The sequence below is a fragment of the Gallus gallus genome, chromosome 3, assembly GCF_016699485.2.
Source record: "Gallus gallus isolate bGalGal1 chromosome 3, bGalGal1.mat.broiler.GRCg7b, whole genome shotgun sequence".
Lineage (NCBI taxonomy): Eukaryota > Metazoa > Chordata > Aves > Galliformes > Phasianidae > Gallus > Gallus gallus.
Genome location: NC_052534.1, coordinates 55,026,601 through 55,047,376, shown reverse-complemented (window position 1 = coordinate 55,047,376; position 20,776 = coordinate 55,026,601). Strand labels below are relative to the sequence as shown.

The 20,776-nt window shown below is 41.9% G+C and overlaps 1 protein-coding gene across 7 annotated transcripts in view; it reads left to right on the top strand.

Annotated features, from left to right (window-relative positions):
* The window catches only part of PDE7B (phosphodiesterase 7B), a 163,519-nt gene that overhangs the window by 65,079 nt on the left and 77,664 nt on the right, over nt 1-20,776 (top strand). For 2 of the 7 annotated variants that reach the window (XM_015284176.4, XM_015284175.4), the window contains exon 1: nt 18,176-18,476. The exons of the other annotated variants lie outside the window; for them this stretch is intronic. In XM_015284176.4, coding sequence (XP_015139662.1) covers nt 18,239-18,476 — 238 coding nt within the window. In that variant the 5' untranslated portion in view covers nt 18,176-18,238. Of the gene's footprint in view, nt 1-18,175; nt 18,477-20,776 lie in introns of those variants that run through there. 7 annotated transcript variants of the gene reach the window in all.

Sequence of the window (20,776 nt, the reverse complement as noted above, 5' to 3'; positions counted from 1 at the left end):
GCTGGCTGCTAGACAGCGTATAAAACTGCTCTTAACATCCTGTGCTCGCTGATGATGCTGTAGCATACATTTTGTGAGATAAGCTACTATAGTACTCTTAAAGAGGACTGCTTCAACTGTAAAATAAATAACTTGGTCTTTTATTCTCTTCAGTTGTTGGTGCAATGCGTAGCAACACATCATTCTAAATCAGATTTAATTGGGTAAAAGACAAGAATGAAGGAGGGCTTTAGTCATCCTTCCCACCTTTTCAGATTGGCCAATGAAGCACCTTCTCCCACATTCCTGTGAGAGTGCAGCTGCACAAGCACTTGCCAGTTACCTTTTAATTATAATAAAAAATGTGTTTGCTTTTCATCAGCTTTGCCAAAGCCAGGCCATCAAAATCATTGCATCTGTCTTGGTACCACAGTTCTTATCTCCATTTTCTCCCATCTTCATAAAGCTACACTAAAGTGTTGGCTGATGTGTGATGCAAGACTTTATAGCAAGATATTCCTAATTTCTCCTAGGGGAAATATCACATAAATTTGTCTCTGAGTCTGGAGAAGTGCAAATGTTAATTCAAAGGGTGAATCCAAATATGTACCTATTAAATAAAGTAGAAGCATTGGAATAAGGAATTGGCAGATTCTGTCCTCTATAGTTATTGAGCATTGAAACAGTCACTCTACTCCCAGTAGGGCTTGGAAAGCGTCTGGATATAGCTGATCAGCCAATTAGGGAATGCATATGAACAAACTAATGACAGACAGTCCCTGTTCACTCCTGCATCACTGTAAATCTAGTTTAAATTTATTTAAACTGAGTTTAAAAGTCAAAAATAAAGTTTAAAAATTACAGCAAAAATTGTCTCAGTTAAAATCCCGTATTACTGAAGAAGCATTTCTACACTGTGGTATCCAAACCAGGAGTGCCCATAACATTGTGTAACAAAATGCAAGAGCAGTCTGTGAAGCCTGCACAAGATCCCTGCTTCCCTGCATAATAACTAGGATGCTGCAAAGCCATTGCACTCTTACATGCACGTTTGCCACAAACTATTAATTCCTTTTTGCTCAATACCACAACATCAGCAAAAATATCAGCAGGGAGCAGACAGGGATTTCCTGATCAGCTCACCTAATGCTGCAGGTAAGGCATTCTGTTGGGAGATACAGGTTATGGAAGAGGAGCACTCCCTCAGGCAGACAATAAAATTGAATCTGCCCCCTCCCCCCCCCCTCATTTCATAGATAATTCATGAAAATGCCAGACTGCTTTGCAAACTGCATGCACAGTTTTATTATTTTATTAAGAAAAGGCGCTTGTTTCTATGAACACAGGGCACTTTTTTTCTTGTTCATATTTTTCCTAGTCACCACTAGAGTCAGTGATGAGCTACAGCTTGTACCTGACATACACCAGCCAGACTAGACTGAACATAAGGAGACTCCAGCAGGTGAATGAATGTTTCCTGTCTGATGCAAGTAGGATGCAAATACAAGAGCAGCAGTAGTTTCTGAGATCTGCTCACATACCTATTTTTCAGACATCTACGGAATTTTCTGACTAAAAGTGTGCAAGCAAACAAGCAGTTTGTATCAGGCACAATGCTGAAGTGTTCTCAATGTCAAATCAAAGCTAAGTGAGAGTTTTCAGGGTCTTATCCTTGGATTTCCTATCAGAAATTCCTAAATCCCTTTTCAGGAACAGTTTCTGATCTAGTCCTTAATGTCTTGATGGCCTCTGTCATGTTCTTACATTCATTAAGAAACAGATAAGTCTCATTTGCAATAAGCATGCATAGCATCTCTAGACTGCTTCAGATCATCAACAGTCTTTAATTATTAATAAAAGTTTTATTAGTCATTAGTCAAATGGCTGAGAAGATCACTTTCCTTTCTAGCTGTAGATGTTTTTAATGCAATAACCCAAAATTAAAACCATATTAAATGCAAATCCCATTATAATATGCACATTATATAGCTAAATAGCTAAATAAATAGTATGGTGATTTAATCTTTCTATTGAAGAATATCCTGAAAATTTCCTTCATGAAATTCATGTCTTGTTCTTCCACTCTATAAAAACTGCTCTGATTCTGTCACGGTGCAGAATCTTACTGGACAAACTTCATTCACGCTATCTTCTAATCCATTCTTATCAAACATTTTAACGGTAACATCTGCTGTTTTAATAACAATTTTCAGTCTTTATTACTTATGAGATCTAGGGCTAATCAGAAATGTAATGTTTCACTGTATTTGAGAATGACTGATGCCAGTATATAAAAGACTTTTTTTCCCAGTGCAAGACGTTTCAGCCTTTGTTCTTTCCAAATAGTATTAAGAAGAACTTGGAATTAAATCAGTGCAAATCAGAAACTGAGGCTTCTTATATGTATCTTCTGCTTTGTCTCTCGGAGGAGAACTTGCCCCTGCATTCTCCAGCTACGTTATCATACACTATAAAGGAAGAAGTGCATTGAATGCAGTCAGCTTATTCCCCCCAGGAGTTCCCTCTGGTAGAGTGTGTCAAAGTACTCCCAGCCGTCAGACTGTCAGGTCTGCTCGGATGTTTTGGAAGACAGTGTGCTCTGAATGAGAATGCAACAATAGTAGGCTGACTTTTCAGCAGCCAGCTCTGATAACTCAGATAAACAGTCTTCTTGAGGTAAGAAATGACACATATCAGAGGTTCCTGCCTTAGACGCCAAGGTTATTCGTCATGTAATTGGATATTGTTGGAGAAAACCATAATTAACCCAGATTTAAAGGCATAAGGCCATCTAGTGATTATATGTGGTCAAAGATAATCATTCTCTGCTGAATCCACTTTCATCTTTCCTATTCATTTACCTTTAAGAGATGTGACCTAACCAGATCGTACTTTAACAAAGCTGTGATTTCCTGGCTTGGTGATTGTTGTTATATTACAGACTTGGCATTCCTGGAATTTCATTGCTATGGCAAAGTAAAACTTGCACTCTGCTAATACAGAAGTCTGGGAAGTTCTCAAGTGGTAGAGTAGCTGTAGTAAATACCTGCTGTTGCCATCAAGTTCTGCCTACACATCGGCCTATTTCATCCTACAAGTATAATATAAAACTCTGGCTGACATTCAAGTGGGGCCAGTTGATAACTGTGCCTTAATTTGCCAACTTCGGCTGGCTCTGGGCTGCCCAAATGCTGGAAAGCTCACAAGTCCCAGGGAATCTGCCACTCCTGTCCTCACCTCCCTCGCACTCTCTCACTCCTGTTTGTGCTGTCCAGCTGCACTACTGTCCCTCTGCTGATATTGTATTAGAGCTGATTCCTGGTAGTCCTCATCTGCCCCTGGGGACTGTAATGGAAGTTTTAATCACTCCATGCATTGGCTGACCCAGGAGATTTTAGGACATAGCTGGCTCAGCCGGCCCAGTGTGTTGAGGCAATTGGTCGTCAGGAGGACTATCTTCTGCTTCCAGGAAGCAAAGGACTATCAGATCACAACAGGTTCTAGCTCCTGCCCCTAGGGAACAAACAGATGAAAGCTCACAAAGTTACACTGAACAAAGTAATTCCTCTGGCTCCAGCCAGCTGCAAATCCCAGCAGCCTTCTCCTTCGCATCTCTTGGCACCTTGATACATCTTCTCATTCAATTCTTTGCTGAATCATGTGATAGGAAGTCTAATTCCCTGCTGTGCTTACTCTCTCATATGCTAACACACACTTTTGTGTTTCTCATTATAAACATCCGCAAACCGTCCATGTAAGCATTACAAAGCCTTAACATAAATGCTATACGCTACCTTTAAAGATAGAATATTGTTTGAACAGTTTCTTGGTTGTTCATTTTCTTTTTCAAACATTTAGCGTATAATATGTTCTTCCTTAATGGCTACACAAATAAATGAGGCTTTGGCTTTTCTCCAGATATGTTTCCATTGTTGAAAGGAATATCTGTTTTTAGACTCTTTCCCGTTTTTCTGTAAAGGTAGCCTTATCTTCTCGGTCCATCAGTAACAGTTCGTTACTGATGTGGAACTCAGGCTCTTTGAGGTAGCCTTTCCTGTAACTACTGTTTCTGTCATCAATTGTCCCTTGAAACTTGGGACATATAAATGACATTCAATGTAATTTAGGCTGATATAAAAACAACAACAAAAAAATCTACCAGAATTCTTTGGAGATATTTAATTTTGTTGGCCTGTCACTATGGAATAGCTGTTAATATTTCCAAGCTCTTTTTTTGGTTGGCTTCATATGGAAACAGATCACTCTGGATGAAGTTCTAGATTGCTTTTGGTGAGTGAAGCTGGAAAAAAGGTTTTATGAGATACTGAGCTTAAGACTCATATGGTATCAAGACTCATTTAGTATCAAGCTGATATAGTTCTGGGGGTGTTTAGTAATGTTTTATGCATAAGATCCAACTTTTCTTTAATGCATAGATGCAACATATTAAATACATTTACAAAGAAATTATTAAAATTAGTGATAAAAAGCGATAAAAATCTCCTACTCGTAAAGCTGTTGACTGCAGTATCTCACTCAAACATACTATTGCATAAGAAGGAATTTTATCTAGGAGAAGGAAATAAGGCAACAGGTAATAAGTAATAAAAAGGAATCAGACTATGTTCGTGAAGTAAAGAATACAAATGAGGGGGTCTCAGCTCCAAGTAAATAATATATATTGCACAAATTGACAGTGGTGAATTGTGTTTACAGATGGCACATAGCATCTTGAGGGGAGCAGTGTGCTTTCTCCTTATCTCTTTTGTACATTGATATGTCCACTGTAGGAAAGCTTGTAGCTGAGATGTTCTGACAGCCATCAGAAAGACATGAGCATTCTGAGAGCTCTCTTCAGCTCATATTATAGCAATATAAATTCCTCATATGAATCAGCAAACTATTTCTGTTTGTTCTGTTCAACAAAGTACAACTAGCTCAAGAGTTTCCTTTTTTTATTAGAAGGAATAATGAAGAGGGCATTAAGAATTTGAGAGGACTCGTGTATGAAGAATCAGACATCCAGGATACTTTTTACTTGTCTTTTCTAAATATTTGGATGCTGTTCTACTGAGTAGTCATGTTTAAGAACAGCAGGTTCTATTCATAGGGAGAAAAGGAATTTTAAAATACTTGGTTACAACTGGTGTCCAACCTTAGTTTTTAAAAATGAACACAAGTAGTTCATCTAGAGGAGTAAAGAGGAGGTTTTATGTTGCTTCATTTAATTCTCCATGTCCTACATCTGTGCATGTGGGAGTGAGTGTGTTTTTCTTGTCTTTCTATGGGTGTACGTATACACACTGCACATACATGAGCAACAGTAGGGGTGAATGTTTCCTGGAAAACATGCAGTGCTCACTGGGAAGTACTGAGTGAATGCAAGGTACTGTCTGCGTGTAAAAGACATTTTGTACAGTATGATAAAGAAAAATCATTACATTGGAAACGTTATTTGAATGCTGATAATATTCCATGATGTGGCAGGAATTAGTCCAGCTAAGAAACATGATACTACATATTTAATGAAATTTGGCTCTGTAAAGAATGATGATGTCTTTTACTTAGATATTATGCCACTTCCAGGATAACTTAAAACCTCAGGCTATGATTTTATTATACCAGTGTGCAATGTCTTGAGAAGATATCCTTTCTAGCCAGACAGTACTTACTCATTAATTCCTGAAAATCAGTTAATTTTCGTTGCTTCAAACTGGATTGCCTGGAATCAAGACACCCAAATTGTCAATGTCCTTGGAAACTCACTGCTTCTACATTTTAAAATCTCTTGATTCGTAATGAAAAGGGATTTAATACATTTAAATGCTTTTTAATGTAGCACAGCTGGAGGAGTTCTGTGTAAACTCTGAGCAAAATTTAACAAGAAAATGAAACAAATATATTCTGTAAGGTGGAAAGTGGGTATTAGGAATGACAGTTTTTCAGATATTAGTATTGCCCAGGGCTGACCCATCATTACTTTCAGATGGGATGGGAACGTCTTCTTCCTACCCAAGGATAAATGCAGCTAGAGCAGAATGATCACGCACAGGGATTTCTGTCTCCCTGCCTTGTTATTCTGCAGATCTTCATACTGATTAGTTCATGTTGAAAAGAGTTCAAGTATTACCTTCTCTCAGACATACTCAGCACACAGAGCAAACAGGCTTCCCTTAGCATCAGCAGCATTTTTTTAGTAGTAAGCTGGAAGGGAAAAGATCTATTGCAGGTGACTTCAATGCTGTATCACGCAGTGCTGGTGATAGGCCATGTGGGGCAATTTCTGACAGCGTGAGCAATCTGAACAGATCTGGCTGCCAGATCATCTCAGCCTCCAGATGGACCAGTCTTTGCGTGACACGAGCTGAGCTGCAGGTGTAGGCTGTGGCTGCTGTCCCTAACTCTTCAGTTCATCTATCAGTTGCATTGGGGGCTGAAATAAAAGATGAAGTAGATAAGCACTTTTCCCTGCTCTAAATTATGGGAAATGCTATGTCCCACATAGTACACAGCACCTTCATTGCTCGTGACTATTAAAGATGTTTCTTAGAATTGGTCCTTAGCCTACTTTTCTGAACAAAATATTGCTTTTGCCACCGTGTTATTTTAAAATTTCCCTCATAATGTAGTCAAGTTACATGGATAAATCTAGCCTCTGTATCCATCCCTTTTTAGTACTGGTCACTCCTCAGCCATGCATGGACAGCTGAGCTTGTAGCTATTACCTTAATTTTAACAGTTCCCTTACCTAGTAGGCCAGATGCTGTTGGCAAGACTACACAAAATGATAAAAGAGAAAAACATGTTCAAGTGCAGAAAGAAAAAAAAGTCTTTAAAATACTTCTTCAGAATAAAAGCAACTACGGATGCTGGAGACTTGTGAATAGCAAGGGGACTGAGACACCTGGACATATCTGACAGCTCTTGAACATCGTGCCTGCTGCTGTGGCTTTGGTGGTGGTTGCAAGTGACCTGTCTTTGTGCTCACCTGGCCCAGGAGAAGGCTGCGCACGTGTCCTGCAAAATGACACACAGGCAAGGAGGTCAGCTGGGGATACAGAACATCCAAAGGTCATGCAGAGCTGCCACTGCTACACGGCATGACTCACAGGCACGGCAAGGTGACAAACTCCTACTCAGTTCCCTGAAAAAAACACCATCACTTATGAAGCTGGCTAGCACTGCTACATTTCAATGGGCTTTTGTTGTATTTACACCCTTCCTTGCCAGTTACACTTGAACTCTAAGGGTCAGAAGATAGTTATAAATCTTCATGGTCCAGAAAAACTTTTTGAGACCAGATCCTTAAAAAAGCATCTGCTGCTATACTATGGAAATGTTCATTATTCCTAGCATATTTATATTTGCTTTCTTCCTCTAAGGTAGAGTAACATATCAGTCCATACTGGCCATAAGAAAAAAGGTACCATTTTCCAATGTGACAGTTATAGGAGGCTAAAAGCCACCTAGTTCTGGTACCCTAATCAACCAATATTATCCAGTGTAGCGTGGTTGTTTTGCAGCTTACATCTCTGGCCTTCATCCCAGAGAAATCAGGGACAAGTGAGAAGAGAGAAGCAGGCTTCAGATCTCATCCCAGCACTGAGTTGTCTCACGTGGCCAGCCACGAAACCAGGAGGATCTCCTGAATTTAGGCAGCTTAGATACAGCCAAAGGAATTTCTTAGGATCACACAAAGTAATGCGTGATAGAGCAGGGAGTTAAATGTCTGCTCAGAAAAGAAGCAAACTACTTACTAAGGGTGTCCGTAATGCATGGCAGATAGTTTGGATGCTCTTCTTCTGACATCTGTAGAGATGTAAGACCATTACAAAAGCACAGTCCATTGTCCTTTATTTTTTGTCTCCCCACAGAGACTGTCTAAAGGAGAGGGAAAGGGAGTGAATGCCATTAATAAAATGAAACACCATAAATAAGAGTAGATATTGCGACAACTGCTGAAAACAAGACTCTTTCAGTTATTATCTTAACTTATGAATATTCATACAGACATGATCATTGCTGTTTTCCAGAGCTTCAAAGTCTGAATTTGTAGAATTTATACTTTTCAAGCAATATTGCTGACATGTTTAAGTAGGTAACAGGCAAACCTCAAAGCTCATTTTATTCAAATAAATATTTAAAATTCTGAACAGTTATTGCAGTTTATCTTAGGATCTTGGAGTACAGACAGAAAACCTAACATCAGGATTTTCTCATGAGATTCTCTTCCCTGGAAACAACTGAAGGGTAGCACTTTCAGGACTATTCTCATCCTTCCACTTCCGCAGAAGTTGAGAAGCTCAGCTGACACCAATATTTATTTATTTAGAGAGCAACGAAACTCTTTGAACCTCAAAACAAAAAAGAAGAAAAGTTGTTTGAATTTCTGCCAAAGATGTGACAAAGTCTACTAAGCAGTTGTTGAAGAGCAAGCGCTATAATTTAGTGCATTTACTTTGCCCCAAATGCTACTCCAGTATGCATCACTGTGATTTAGGATGCAAGCAGCCTACTCAAATACCAGCACAAAACTTCGATGGTTAGATTGTCCAGCTGTTTCCCTGTGGCTCCTATTTGGGCCAAAGGGAAGATATAGGCTCTGAGATACAGTGATTCAGAGTGGAAGACTAATTTGGGTACTTCGCATTGTGCCCTTGATGACCATCTCATTTTCAATTTAACTCATTCACCAAGCTGGGTATCTAAAGCTCGTGTTGAAAAAGTTTCCCTGTTTCTTACACCGAGCTTCAAATAAGAATTAGGACATGTTTTTAAAACATCTAGTAAAACAAGGCTCTGGCCACACAGCCATCTATTTCCAAATTGATGTAATCCAAACTGATTTGCACACGCACATATGTACTGAGGTATATTGTCTTTTAGTAATTAAGGGGAAAAAAGCAATTAGAATAGTTAAATTTGGCTTTATGTTGCAGGGAGATTATATTAGGTTTATATATCAGGTTATTATAAAAATAACCTGAAACTGTTATATATCTGAAATAAAACTTATATTTGCCTTTAAGCCTTAAATACATAATCCAGTAAGTTAGTTTTTTTAATCTTATCTGGACCTACTATCACCTACTTAATACATTTCTGCTCCTTTCGTTGTCTTTTTCATGAAATAAGAATAACTGTAATAGTTAACTACAAATCGCTGAAACTATATGGTTCTCTTTTACATTTCATCCCGGACCATTTCTCTCTCTGTAGTTTACAGTTGGGTCAACAGAGAAACTTCTGCCAGTTCCTCTTACTGTGGTACATCCCAATCCATTGGTCCCATCTGCAAGAAAAGACATTAAAAGCAGAGCTGTTAAGGCTGCTTGGTTTTGGGTTTTTTTGCTACTGTTGGTTCAGAAGTATTTCAGAGCACTACAGAGATGTTAATGAGATCTTCCTGTGTCTTCTGTGCTACGTACAGCATTCCTACACACCACTGATTTCTGTACCCAAATACATGCTCATCCCTGCGTTCTCACTGTACAGTGCTCACCCTTACTTCCATATACTTTCAGATACAAAAGTTTAATAGATTGCTAAAGTTAGCTGAAAACTTCAGTGGAGTAATTTTGCAACGCAAAAGACAGTGTTCACTTTTTTACTTACAAAAAAGGTATTTTTATTAACATTTTTTTTTCAGTGAGGGAAAGTTGCCTCTCATTTTGTTAAGACAACAACCAGCACCACATTCTGACCTTTTCTGGTAATTTTACTTCTCTATTGTTTTGTTAATTTATTTAGTCCTTAATATTCTAAAATGTTTATTCGAATGTTATTCAAATACCAGGTTAAATGTTATTCAAATATCAGGTTATAGGACCTAATGCAATGTTTTAAAGTTATCTCAGTAGAATACTTGCTACATCAAAAGAAAAAAAAAAACCTTCTCTGAAGTAATTGCAAATTTTTTAATTCTGCTTGATGGACATTTGGTTTTAACTAATAATTTCTTAAAAATAAAACCAAAGTCTGGCATTTTCATAAAACAAATTCTGCTTTCCAGATTGCTACTGCTAATTCTGTTTGTATTATGCTAGCAATTGTATTCTGAACTAAGGAACTTTGTAAAAAGAAAATGTTAAGGAACCAGCAGGCAGTCCTAGATGAGATGCGCTTCTGTTTGCTCTGTGACTAGAAAAGGAAGTACACGTTCATGCAGAAATGAGACTTAAATAAGTATTTCCTCTTGGAGTTATACAAGCACATGATTGCATAGTTGGAATCCTGAGAATTAGCTTTTAAGAAAGCAGCTGATGCAGATGGCAAATGTCAGCAAAGGAGATGCAGTTAATTTTCCAATTTGCTGGCATAGGAAATTGGTGGTTTAATAGAGTAGTAGGCCAACTGATGTTTGATTTTTTTTTCCACATAGTCACACAATCTGGTAAAAGTTACATCACTTCCTTGCATGCTAGCCCCACTAAATTCTTTCCTGTGCCAGCGTTCCAACGGAGGCTGGAAATACCAGAGGATTTCTTTCCCTTTCTGAAAAGCCAAAGTTAATGGCGATTGAAACCAGTTTCATCTGGTATTACTTGAACATTGTTATTATGCTTTAAAATAACAGCAAATCTATGTAATGGGTTTCACTGAAGTGCAGAAGAAGATCCTGATAAAAATAACAGAAATCATTTTACTTATTTGATCTATGCCGAGTATTTCATTAAGAAAAAGCCAACATTAGCAAGAAGATGAACTACACCATCATTTAGACTTTTTTGCTCTAACCTTAGGACACAGGAACAAAGACCCTGTAACATCTCCACTTTTCAGAATGCTGAGGTTTGTGAGTAGAGCTACGTGGAAAGTGAATATAGAACTGAGAGCAGAGTTGTCCCTGGCTCCCTTGAGCACTTTCCTTAGCTAAAAGAGGCACACAACAATCTTTTTTAGTCAATTGCTCTGACTACGGTCAGTACCTTGCAGACTTCAAAAAAGGTGACATTTTGCCAGGTCTGTACTTATAGAGACAAAACAGTGCCTATTATTCTAAGAATCTGATCTTGGTTTCTGAATTAAGCATCTTCAGAGCACAGCAGCAAATGGCTGAAAATCTGTGTGGGAGCAATCACTCTCGTGTTTAGCTCTCTCTTCTCCCAAAGGTGACTGAAAAGTTTGTTGTTGTTGTTGCTATAGGCTCTCTGTCAGTAGAGGACAAGCTACACAGAACAACCAAAATGTCTTAAAATCGGGAGATGTAGTAACTGGTATGACTTGTAATTGACTTCACGTATGAGATTGCAGGCCTTAGAAAAATAGTTCAAATTAGAGGGAGTCCCTGGGCTTGGAAGTATTGAACAGGTAGTTAAAGTAAATAATAAAAAATCCTAACAGAAATCTTAGGAAACACGTGGGTTTGCATATGGTCAGGATATCTTGTAAAGTGCACCACAGCTGGAACTACATTACTGAGAGCAGCATGCCCAATAAGTCCGTTTTTCCAGAAAATGTCCCTTCCATCTGCAAACCCACTGGATGCCTTTAACCAGTTATAGATAGATTTTTACCCAAGACTTCGTACTCAAGAGTCTTTTCTTTCTGCAGCATCAGGATTGCATTTGGAGTGGAATCCCTAATGCAAGAAAAGAACCAAAACTTGTTTTCATGACTATCAATGCCGTTTGACAGCACAGTCATAAAGTGCCAGAACAGGGGTGACACCAGAAGTCCATTGTTGCTAATTCCACTGGAGCTACATTTACACAGATGCATTTGTAAGAAACTCTAAGAGCCTGGTTACAAATAAATATGGCTTGATTTTGCAGTTGTGAGGATCCAGGTCAGAGGGAGCTTGTTTATTCAGTAGTACATTTGTGCATTGGTTAGACCTTTCCCACGACTTCCCTGTATCTCTTGTCCATCCCTGCAGCAAACTGCACACACTGCTGTCATGCAAGATGCAAGCATGGAAAAGCTGAAAGGAAAAGATGTGATAAAAGCATTCTTTCAAATTGTTGCCATAATTCTTAGATACTTATGTCCCAATTGAGAAAATATGTACGCACATCCTCAGCTTTAAAGATGCAGTAATCCTTTTGAATTCATTGAGAATGTTCAATTACAGAATACCAGTTATGTATTTAGGGGATACGCATGTCTCATCTGATCATTCTCTTTCTCTACTGAGTCATTTTTACCTATTCACAAAAAAAGGAATGCTGACGGATGATGCAGTTGTTATTGTCACAAGGTTATTAGAAAGACAACTAGCCTTTCCACTATCCTATGTAATACGTTATTATTCTCTGCCTATATTTTCAATTAGATGCAGCATTCTTAACCTCCCACTCCAATACCATCGCTGATTATTAAACATCCAACACAAAACAGTTGCAGTGATCACTGCGCAAGAGCAATGGCAAAGGGTTTTTCTTAAATCTCTTGGCTTGACCTTGGCTCAGGCTTTCATGTAAGAATTCAGGGAGGACATAAACTAAAGGAGTCTGTCAGATGCATCATTCAGTAAAGTTAGACATCATAGCGATGGCAACTTCCCTATTCCTCCTCCAGCAAAAAAATGAGAGATCAGCATCTTATTTCTATTGTTTTGTTATCATAGTTTACTAAGGTGAGATGTCTTTATTATCTCTTATGTCTGTCATTTCCCATAAAGCCCCAAAGAACGTGGGAGATTTGAAACTGAACTTCTAATTCTCCAAAGCAGGCAATGGAAAAATTACACAACCTCACTGTTTCCAATTAGTTATGGACTTCTGTTTATTCCTTTACCACAAACATTTTTGCTTAGTTAGTAGTACAAATTGTTAATCATAAAAATGTGTTATCTCACATGTGCTAAGAATGAAGAAAGAACTGACTCCTTGCCCTACAGAACTCAAGCAACGTATATTCTTCTGTTTCCAGAACCTTTTCCAAAGGAATTTGTTCAAGTATCCACAATAACCAAAGCATTAATGTAAACCTATTGTCTGTCTTTAACATTTCCCGGTAGGTGAAATTCTCAAGGAGTGTTGCTGCGTGCAGCTCAGATAATAACAAATAGTGCATCCTACCATTCCCTTAGAAATTTATCTCTCTACTCTTAACACTGATACGGTACTGGTATGGATCTCCTAGTATGTATCTTGAGTACCCATTAAAAGAAAGATAAAAATAAATGAAGAATTGGTAATAAAGATATTAATTTAAAATAATGTCAGGGTTGGGGGAAAAATTCTGATGTAGAGCTTAACGAATTTAGTACATACTAGTCTAGACTAGTAACTAGTAACTAGAGTTAGTCTAGAGCAAAGACACAGTAATTGTCCCCAAAGAAATACAAAATTATTCATATTTAACGAGACAGCAGTGAGAACAGTGGTAGCTAAGAGTCACTGTTTTTATTAATAAGGAAAAAATTAAAATAGACATCTGAAATAAGGCAAATGTGGGGTAATGAATAAGAAAATTATACTAAGATTGTTAAAGCAGTGGAGGAACAGGAGGTCATTTTTGAAGCAGGAGGTCGTAAGCTCTGCACAGCTCTGCCTGCTTATGTTTCTTCTGTCATATTTCCATGTCTCTCCAGTAATTTGTTCCCTTGTCCTTTCTAAATGTTAGTTGTTCACATTCTTGTGTTCTCCAATGCTCCTTCTATGCTGCCCTACAACTGTGCAGCACATTTTCTTCTTGATGTGTAACAGCAGCATCCCACCATTCCAAATCTCTTTTCTTAAGCTCACATCAAACCCCTGAAGCCTTCTAAGAGTTTATGCCATTGATGTTATCACCACTTGGTTCTGACCCTAGGCAAATGCCTGTCCTATTGTCTCTGTATGAATCTACAACCCCAAGGACAGAGGCAAAGGCATAGTTTTCATAAGTGATTATTAATGTAAGATGACTCTGCTAATGAGTGCCATCTAAAGACACATTCTTTACACTTTCTAAAAAACCAGTATCTTCTGGTCTTTGAAACTGGTGCCTAATACTTGGACCACTTACTGAGTGTTTGCTAATCAATTTTGAAAAATTTAGGGATCTTTTTTCCATTTTTTTTAAATAATGTACTGTATAAACAGATAATATTAGTATTTTTTTCAGGTATCTACTTGGAAAAGTAGGAAGTAGTAAATTGTAACACAGTGCTGTGGCATGGGTTAGTTGATGGAATAGACAATTTCTACTGGTGATGAATTTACTATGCTAACAATTTGTGCCATTTTTTCAAACATTGGCTCTCAGAATTGCCAGGAGTAATGGAATATAACTTCTCCTTTACATTGCTCCCTCAATACAGAAAGGCACAGATGCCCGCACTCTAAGGCAGCTGTCAACAAAGCTGCAGACTGGAAATCCAAGCATCACAGTACTGGCAAGCAGGAGGAGGTCGCTGCTGGGGAATGAAGCTTGGGGAGAGAAGCAAAAGGAAAAGGCTGGGGGCCTAGGGGGAGAATCAAGGATCTTTCTTCACCATTCCTTTTCTACAGCTTTTGTGTATCTGGCCTGATTTGTTGTGGGAGAGCTGTTGGAGACTGTATTTGGCACAGGGTGGGACAGCTCAAAGCCAAAAGGATGGTGCTATTGCCAGTTTAAACCATGGCTTTTCTTTTCTTTTTTTTTTAATTCCTCTTTTCCCCTCCCTTCTTTTTCTTTGAAGAAAGGAAAAGAAAAAAGGGAAGAAAGGGACTTGCAATGAAAACCAGAGCACTGGGTTAACGAAGGCCCTGCAGGCTTCAGTGGGCTGGAAAGATACACGAGGCACTTCCTCTACCATCTGGCCTGCAACTCTGCTGCTGCTGCTCTTGGTACATAACTTTGGAGTGAATAAGCAAACAAGTAAAACTTTTTAAGACACACCAATTATGCAACACCAGCTATTAATCTGTCATCTTACTCCCTTTTCTTTTCTCCAGCCACAATATTCCTTTTTGCAAGTCTTTTCCAGTTCTCATGTCTACCTGTGATATGTACTGCCTTGTTAGGTTTCCGGACCCAACTCCACTTTCCTGTCCCTGGCACTGCTGCTTGGTATGCACGAGGGCCAGAGCCAGTACATTCATATTTCTGCTGTCATCACTTGTGCTTCTGTGCTCAGAGAAATGCAATTAGCAGCAACGAAGTGATCTATCTCTGTGCAAAGATTCCCTTCCAATGTGGTTGGAGTCAAGAAGGCAAAAGAAAAGTTTTGGATGAGATGAGTTTGCTCAAGACCTGCTTTAAAAACTGTCACAAAGGGCTGGGTGCATTTCTGTGTAGGAGTATGTTACGTTTTATTTCTGATGGTTTTCCTCAAGTGTGATGAGAAGTGTTATATTGAGGTCACATCTTCAAGTTGTGTAAACCGTCACCGCACAACTCAAGTCAGAAAAGTCCAGAACTTAAAAAATCTGAAGATTTTATCTCTGGAAAGTCTTTGAGAGTGATGCTACAGTTGATTTTTGAGGCTGAAAACATTATAGCATTGACTATAGAATCATAGAATCATTAAGCTTGGAAAAGACTTCTAAGATCAACTAGTCCAATCATCAAACCATCACCATATCACTAAACCATGTCCCTAAACCTCCCAGGCTTTCTTGTGAGCGGTGCTTGTCTGGTTCCATTATGACAAAAAAAGAGAAAAGGAAAGTCAATCAATCACAGCAAAAACCTTGGATGAGTTAAAGATACTCACTTGACCTAGTACAATTTCAAAGAACAAATTCAGTAAGAATCAGACGTATTAACTTACAGGTAGACCCATTAATGCCAGAAACATTTTCTACACAATGTATTTCTTTTATTCACAACTGCTCATCCTTAAACTGACCAGAAAGCAGGAAGAAACGGCAAGCAATCTAGAGCAATTGCTTTTATTTGACATTCACGGGAAAAATATATATACTGCCAGTTACATTTAAAATCACAGAATCATAGATTTGATTGAGTTGGAAGGGACCCTTAAAGGCCATCTGGTCCAACTCCCCTGCAATGAACAGGGACAGCTACAGATAGATCAGGGTGCTCAGAGCCTCTCCAGCATGACCTTGGGTGTCTTCAGGGATGGGGCATCTATCACCTCTCAGGGCAACCAATTTATTACACAGTTTGAAAGGACAAAACTGTGCAACAACAGGCTATGTTGTCCCTTTGGTTTCTGACTGGCTTCTTGCTTTGTATCTGTAGAACTGTAAACCATAAAGTACAACAAATGCTTCACTTCCCACTGCCTTGAATGTATCCACAAGGCAGGTGCCTACCCAAGTGATGCAACTACTGCTGGCACTAAATCTTCACAGCTTTAATGACATAAAACAATACTATCAATTTAGAAAACTCAGAGGATTGCTTATTGCTACCATCAGGAGTTCTGGTGGTTAAGCACCTAAGTGTTCAGATATCCATCTGAACATGGGGCTGGGCATCTGTAAATACATTCTCTTCCAAGATTCCTGGTATTTGTTGTATGCAGTCAAGCTGGAAATGCCACCAGGATGGCCTTTCTTTTGTGGTGTTCATCACTTCTGATCTCTGTCGCAGCCGGGAGCAGGAACTGCACATGTAAACAAAGATGAAAAACTGTAGCTGAAAAATAAAGTTAATGGAACTTCTTGTACATCAAAGCCAAAATAGAGCAGTTTGGGTTTAAGGTGCAATTCACTCGGTAGTATGCTGTCATCTTCTAAGCCATTTGTACTTCAGTTTATCCCTCTGTAGCAGAAACAATGTTGCTTTAAAAAGCAATTGCACAACATCTACCGATATGAAAACCCTAAAATACCACAAGAAACCATATAAATGAGAAAAAAAGAATCAATTCTGACACCATACATCACTGTATGAATGTGTTAATGTTGTGCTACTGTACTGTGTATCATCTATTTGTTTTCTTTGTTCTTAACCCCTTTGTTCCGAGTCAGGATATCCTGACGCTGAGGACACTTCAAAATAACAGTACAACAACAATGGTATAATTCTTTGGAAGCACTTCATCATTTTCAAGACGGAGCCACCTGAAAGCGTAGTGGGGACTACAGCCTGCAGTCAGAACAAGGATAGCTTCCGTAAAATGCTGGGGCAGCCAGTTTGGGGTGGGAGCATTCAGACAAGCGTGGCGGAGGGTCCCAGGACAGAGGAAATAGCGTGCTGCTTTTGCTGCCATTGCCATGAGGAGGAAGGGCTTGGGCACAGTTTGCTATACGAAGGGTATTCGGTCACTTTAAGCCCATCTTCTGGGACTCTTTCCTTCTCTGTTTGCAAGTTTGTTGTTCCACGTGGAGGAAAGAAAGAACAACTGTAACCCAGAGAAGACAAATATATGCATGCTAGGAAGTATTGTAATGCCAACTAAGATCCCATTAAGTATGTTTTCTGTGATCTTACTGAAGCCTAAGTGCTGGTACAGGAGACAACCCTCTGACCCCCCCCCCCCCCCCCCCCGTAGGGCTGGTCTATAAACTAATGGCTCAAGGCCATTAGCAGCAGTTTGTTTAAAGGTGAAACAAAAGTCCTGGGCAGAGGGAAGCACCTCCTGCTCCCGGACGAGCACTTGCCCAGGCACCTGCGCCTTGGCTTTAAGGCTGTGGGGCGAATAATTGTGTTCTCACTGGAGCTTGTGAGCGATCACTGCCACCAGGCAGTGTCCTAACGTGAACCCATTCAGGTGGAGCTTGCGGCCAAAATAACGGGGCAAATCCCCCTTACCCAAAACCCCACTTTCAGCAGCACGTTACCCCCTGGCCCGTCGAGTTCCTTTCGCTTTTTTCCCCCCGGCCGGAGCCTCGCGAACCCGCTCCCCTCCACCGGGCTGCCTCTGGGCTCAGCTCAGAGGCCGAGACCCCCACACCCTTATAGCACCGCAGCGAGCCCTGCCGGGGCGAGGTGGCGCGGGCGGGGGGGGGGGGGAAACCTCTCGGCAGCAGCAGCCCCCGAGCACGGCAGGGACACTGCCCGCCCAGCCCCGGCAGCTCCCTTTCCCCCCCCCTCCAATTGCCGGCAGCCGCGGCCGGAGCCCCCGCCCCCGCCCAGGGGCTCGGCGCTGTGCGGCGTCGGCATGAGCCGCGGCTCCGAGCCTGCCCGCCTGCTGCTTCGCCCCGGCTGCCGGCGCCTGGCGGCGGGCTGAGAGCGCGCAGAGGGCGGGCGAGAGCGGCAGCCGCAGCAGCGCGGCCGGAGCCGGGGCCGGGTCCGGGGCCGGGCGGCGGCGGGGCGCGCCCCCTGCGCGGGGCGGCGGCGGTGGGCGGCCGGGCGCCCCCGCCCCGCTCTGGATGCCGATCGCGGCTGCTCGGGCCGGGGGGTGGCTGCGGCTTCCCGGCGGGGGGCGCGGGGCAGGATGCCGGTGCTGGAGCGCTTCTTCCCCGCGGCAGAGCCGGGCAGGCGGAGGAGGACGGGGGAAGAGCCGATGCCCTTTCCCATGGGCAGCCTGCCCGGTTATCAGCAGGGGACCCTGGCCTGGGATTTGCCCGAGATGATCAAGATGGTAAAGCTCGTTTGGAAATCCAAGGGCGAGCTTCGCGGGGCGAAGAATAGAGGGGTTGTGGAGAGCGAGGATGCCCTGGGCGGCTCGGCAGGTAGGTAGGCTTTCCTCGGCACACCGCGCGGGGCCGGGGTGCGGGGAGTCGGCCCGGCCCGGCCGGGAGCTCCGGAGCTGAGCCGCCGGAGCGGGGCGGGCTGGAGAGGCGCTGCCCGGACGGCGTCCGGGTTTGAAAACGTGCTTTTGGCAGCTGTCGGCTCCCCCCGCTCGGAAAGGCGCACACGCAGAGTTTGAGCCCGCTCTGGGAGCCAGGTCCATTTGCTGATCGCGCTCTCTCCTGCAATCTGTTGCCAGCTTTTACGAGCCGGGTGAGAAAAGCTCGGAGGCGAAACAGAGCGAGCAGCTCGGCGGCTTTAAGGCTGACCTCCGCCGGGCGGCCGGGCTCGGTGCCGGCTCGGGTCAGCCCCTGGGCCCGCAGGCAGCTCGGCGGCGGAGGGCTCCTCGGGCCGGAGGTGCTGCAGCCGGCCCCGCGCCCGGGGCTTCCCCGCCGCTTTCGCTGCGGCCGGCGGAGCGCGTGGCCTCGCCTCCCGCGCCGTCAAACTTCGCCCCGAACTTTGAGTGTGCGCGGCGCGTTCCACATGATCTGCCCTTGCTTCCAGCGCGGCCATCTGCAGCGCGCGGTGACGGCCTTATGACTTACGTGCCTTAAATCTTTGAGTAACCCTGCCCCGAGCCGCTGCTGTCTTTGAGCGTGGTATGTTACCGGCTGAAGAGCATGTGCTCTTCTCTAACCCTGTAAATCTTGTATGCCAGATTTTTTCCTAACCCAGTTATGGGGTCATATGGCACCGCATCAAATGCTTTATTGAAGTCCAGATTAGATTTCTTGCCTTTTTGTTACGTAGAAAGGAGTTGTTATGTTAGCCTGGCACTTCTTACTTCCAATTAGCCGATCTCATTTCACCCCATGCCCTGCTTGGTTCAAAACCTTGTGCCTTCTACTGAAGCTGAGCTCATCTGCCTACGGTTGTCTCAGTGCCCTGTGATGAAGCTTTTTGGTTCTCTTGTCACCGTACCACCTTGAGTCAACAGACCACTCAAAGTCTGCAGCGTGTTCCTTCGGAACCCTGGGTTATGTTATCCCTGCGGCCTGGTCACTGAACTCTTTCATGCCTTCAGCCTTCAAAGATTATTTCCTATCCTAACCTTTTTCTGCACCCTTCACTTCTGCACCCTTTATCTTACAGCATTTCCTACCAGAATAATTTAATTTCTCATGCGACATGACCTTGCTGGTAGAGATTTCAAAGTGCTTGTGTGTAACTGTACTTACAGACCTGAATAGTACACGTGTGTCTGTGTATTGCTTTTGGATGCCCACCACTGTGGGCTCAGTTGATCATTTTAACGTTATTTAACACATTTGCAGATCAACTAAGAAATGCGTGGTTCCCTTCTATTTAGAAAAAGGGAAGATACATTCTTACAGTCCAAGGAAACTACACAATTGGCCAACCTACTGCTTGGGAATCACTTCAATTTAAAAGAATAATAAGATTGTTGTGGATAAAGCAAGGGGAGGTCAAATGTTCAAATTGCTCTTTAAGACTTGGAGCAAATCAGCTGGGAATGTACCGTAGCCAACCGGGGAGGTTGAGGTTTGTGTGGTGAATGGTGAGGGTTCAGAGATGGACCCTAATCAAACAGAACTTGAGAAATGCTGCCCTGGTTACACCTCATGTATGAGTAATAGTGGTTTTCCAGTGTGCTTGTGTTAGATCTGGTGGAATTAATTTCATTAGGTAACAAATGAGATTCGCCTTCGGATTCCTGGAGGCAACTAAAAATGTGCATGAATGTACAGAGAGAGATTATTCCACAAGCAGGATATGAATAACTTGCATTTACTCAAGTGACTATTACTCGTATCCTGTGAAGGGACAGTTCTCTCCGTGGTGCCAGATCCCATTTCATAACCTCAGTTGACTTGCAGCAGCACACATCAGAGCAGAAGATGACTGTAGCCCTCACTGCTTTAAATACGAATCATCAGAGAGTTTGAGTGAACCAGACCTGGGTTGCTGGTTTTTCCTCCTCAGCAACAGTCATGCTGGTAGTTTTCCCTCTTGTGGTTTCATTTTAGTCACTTGAAGTACTCTGGAGTACGTGGGAAAACCAGTAAATGCTGAAATCCGGTGTGCTTAAGTAAGTGCAAGAGCAAAGAATGTAGAAATGGGGAAAATGGAGAATCATTTGGAGAAATTGGTAGTGTGGGGCGCTTGGTTTGATGTTCATATTGTGGGTGTGAAAAAAAAAAAACACACATGTAACTTGCATCTTATAAAAAGGCACTACTTCAGTAGGAGATCAGGTTTTTTTTCAGGTGAAGCTAAAGCA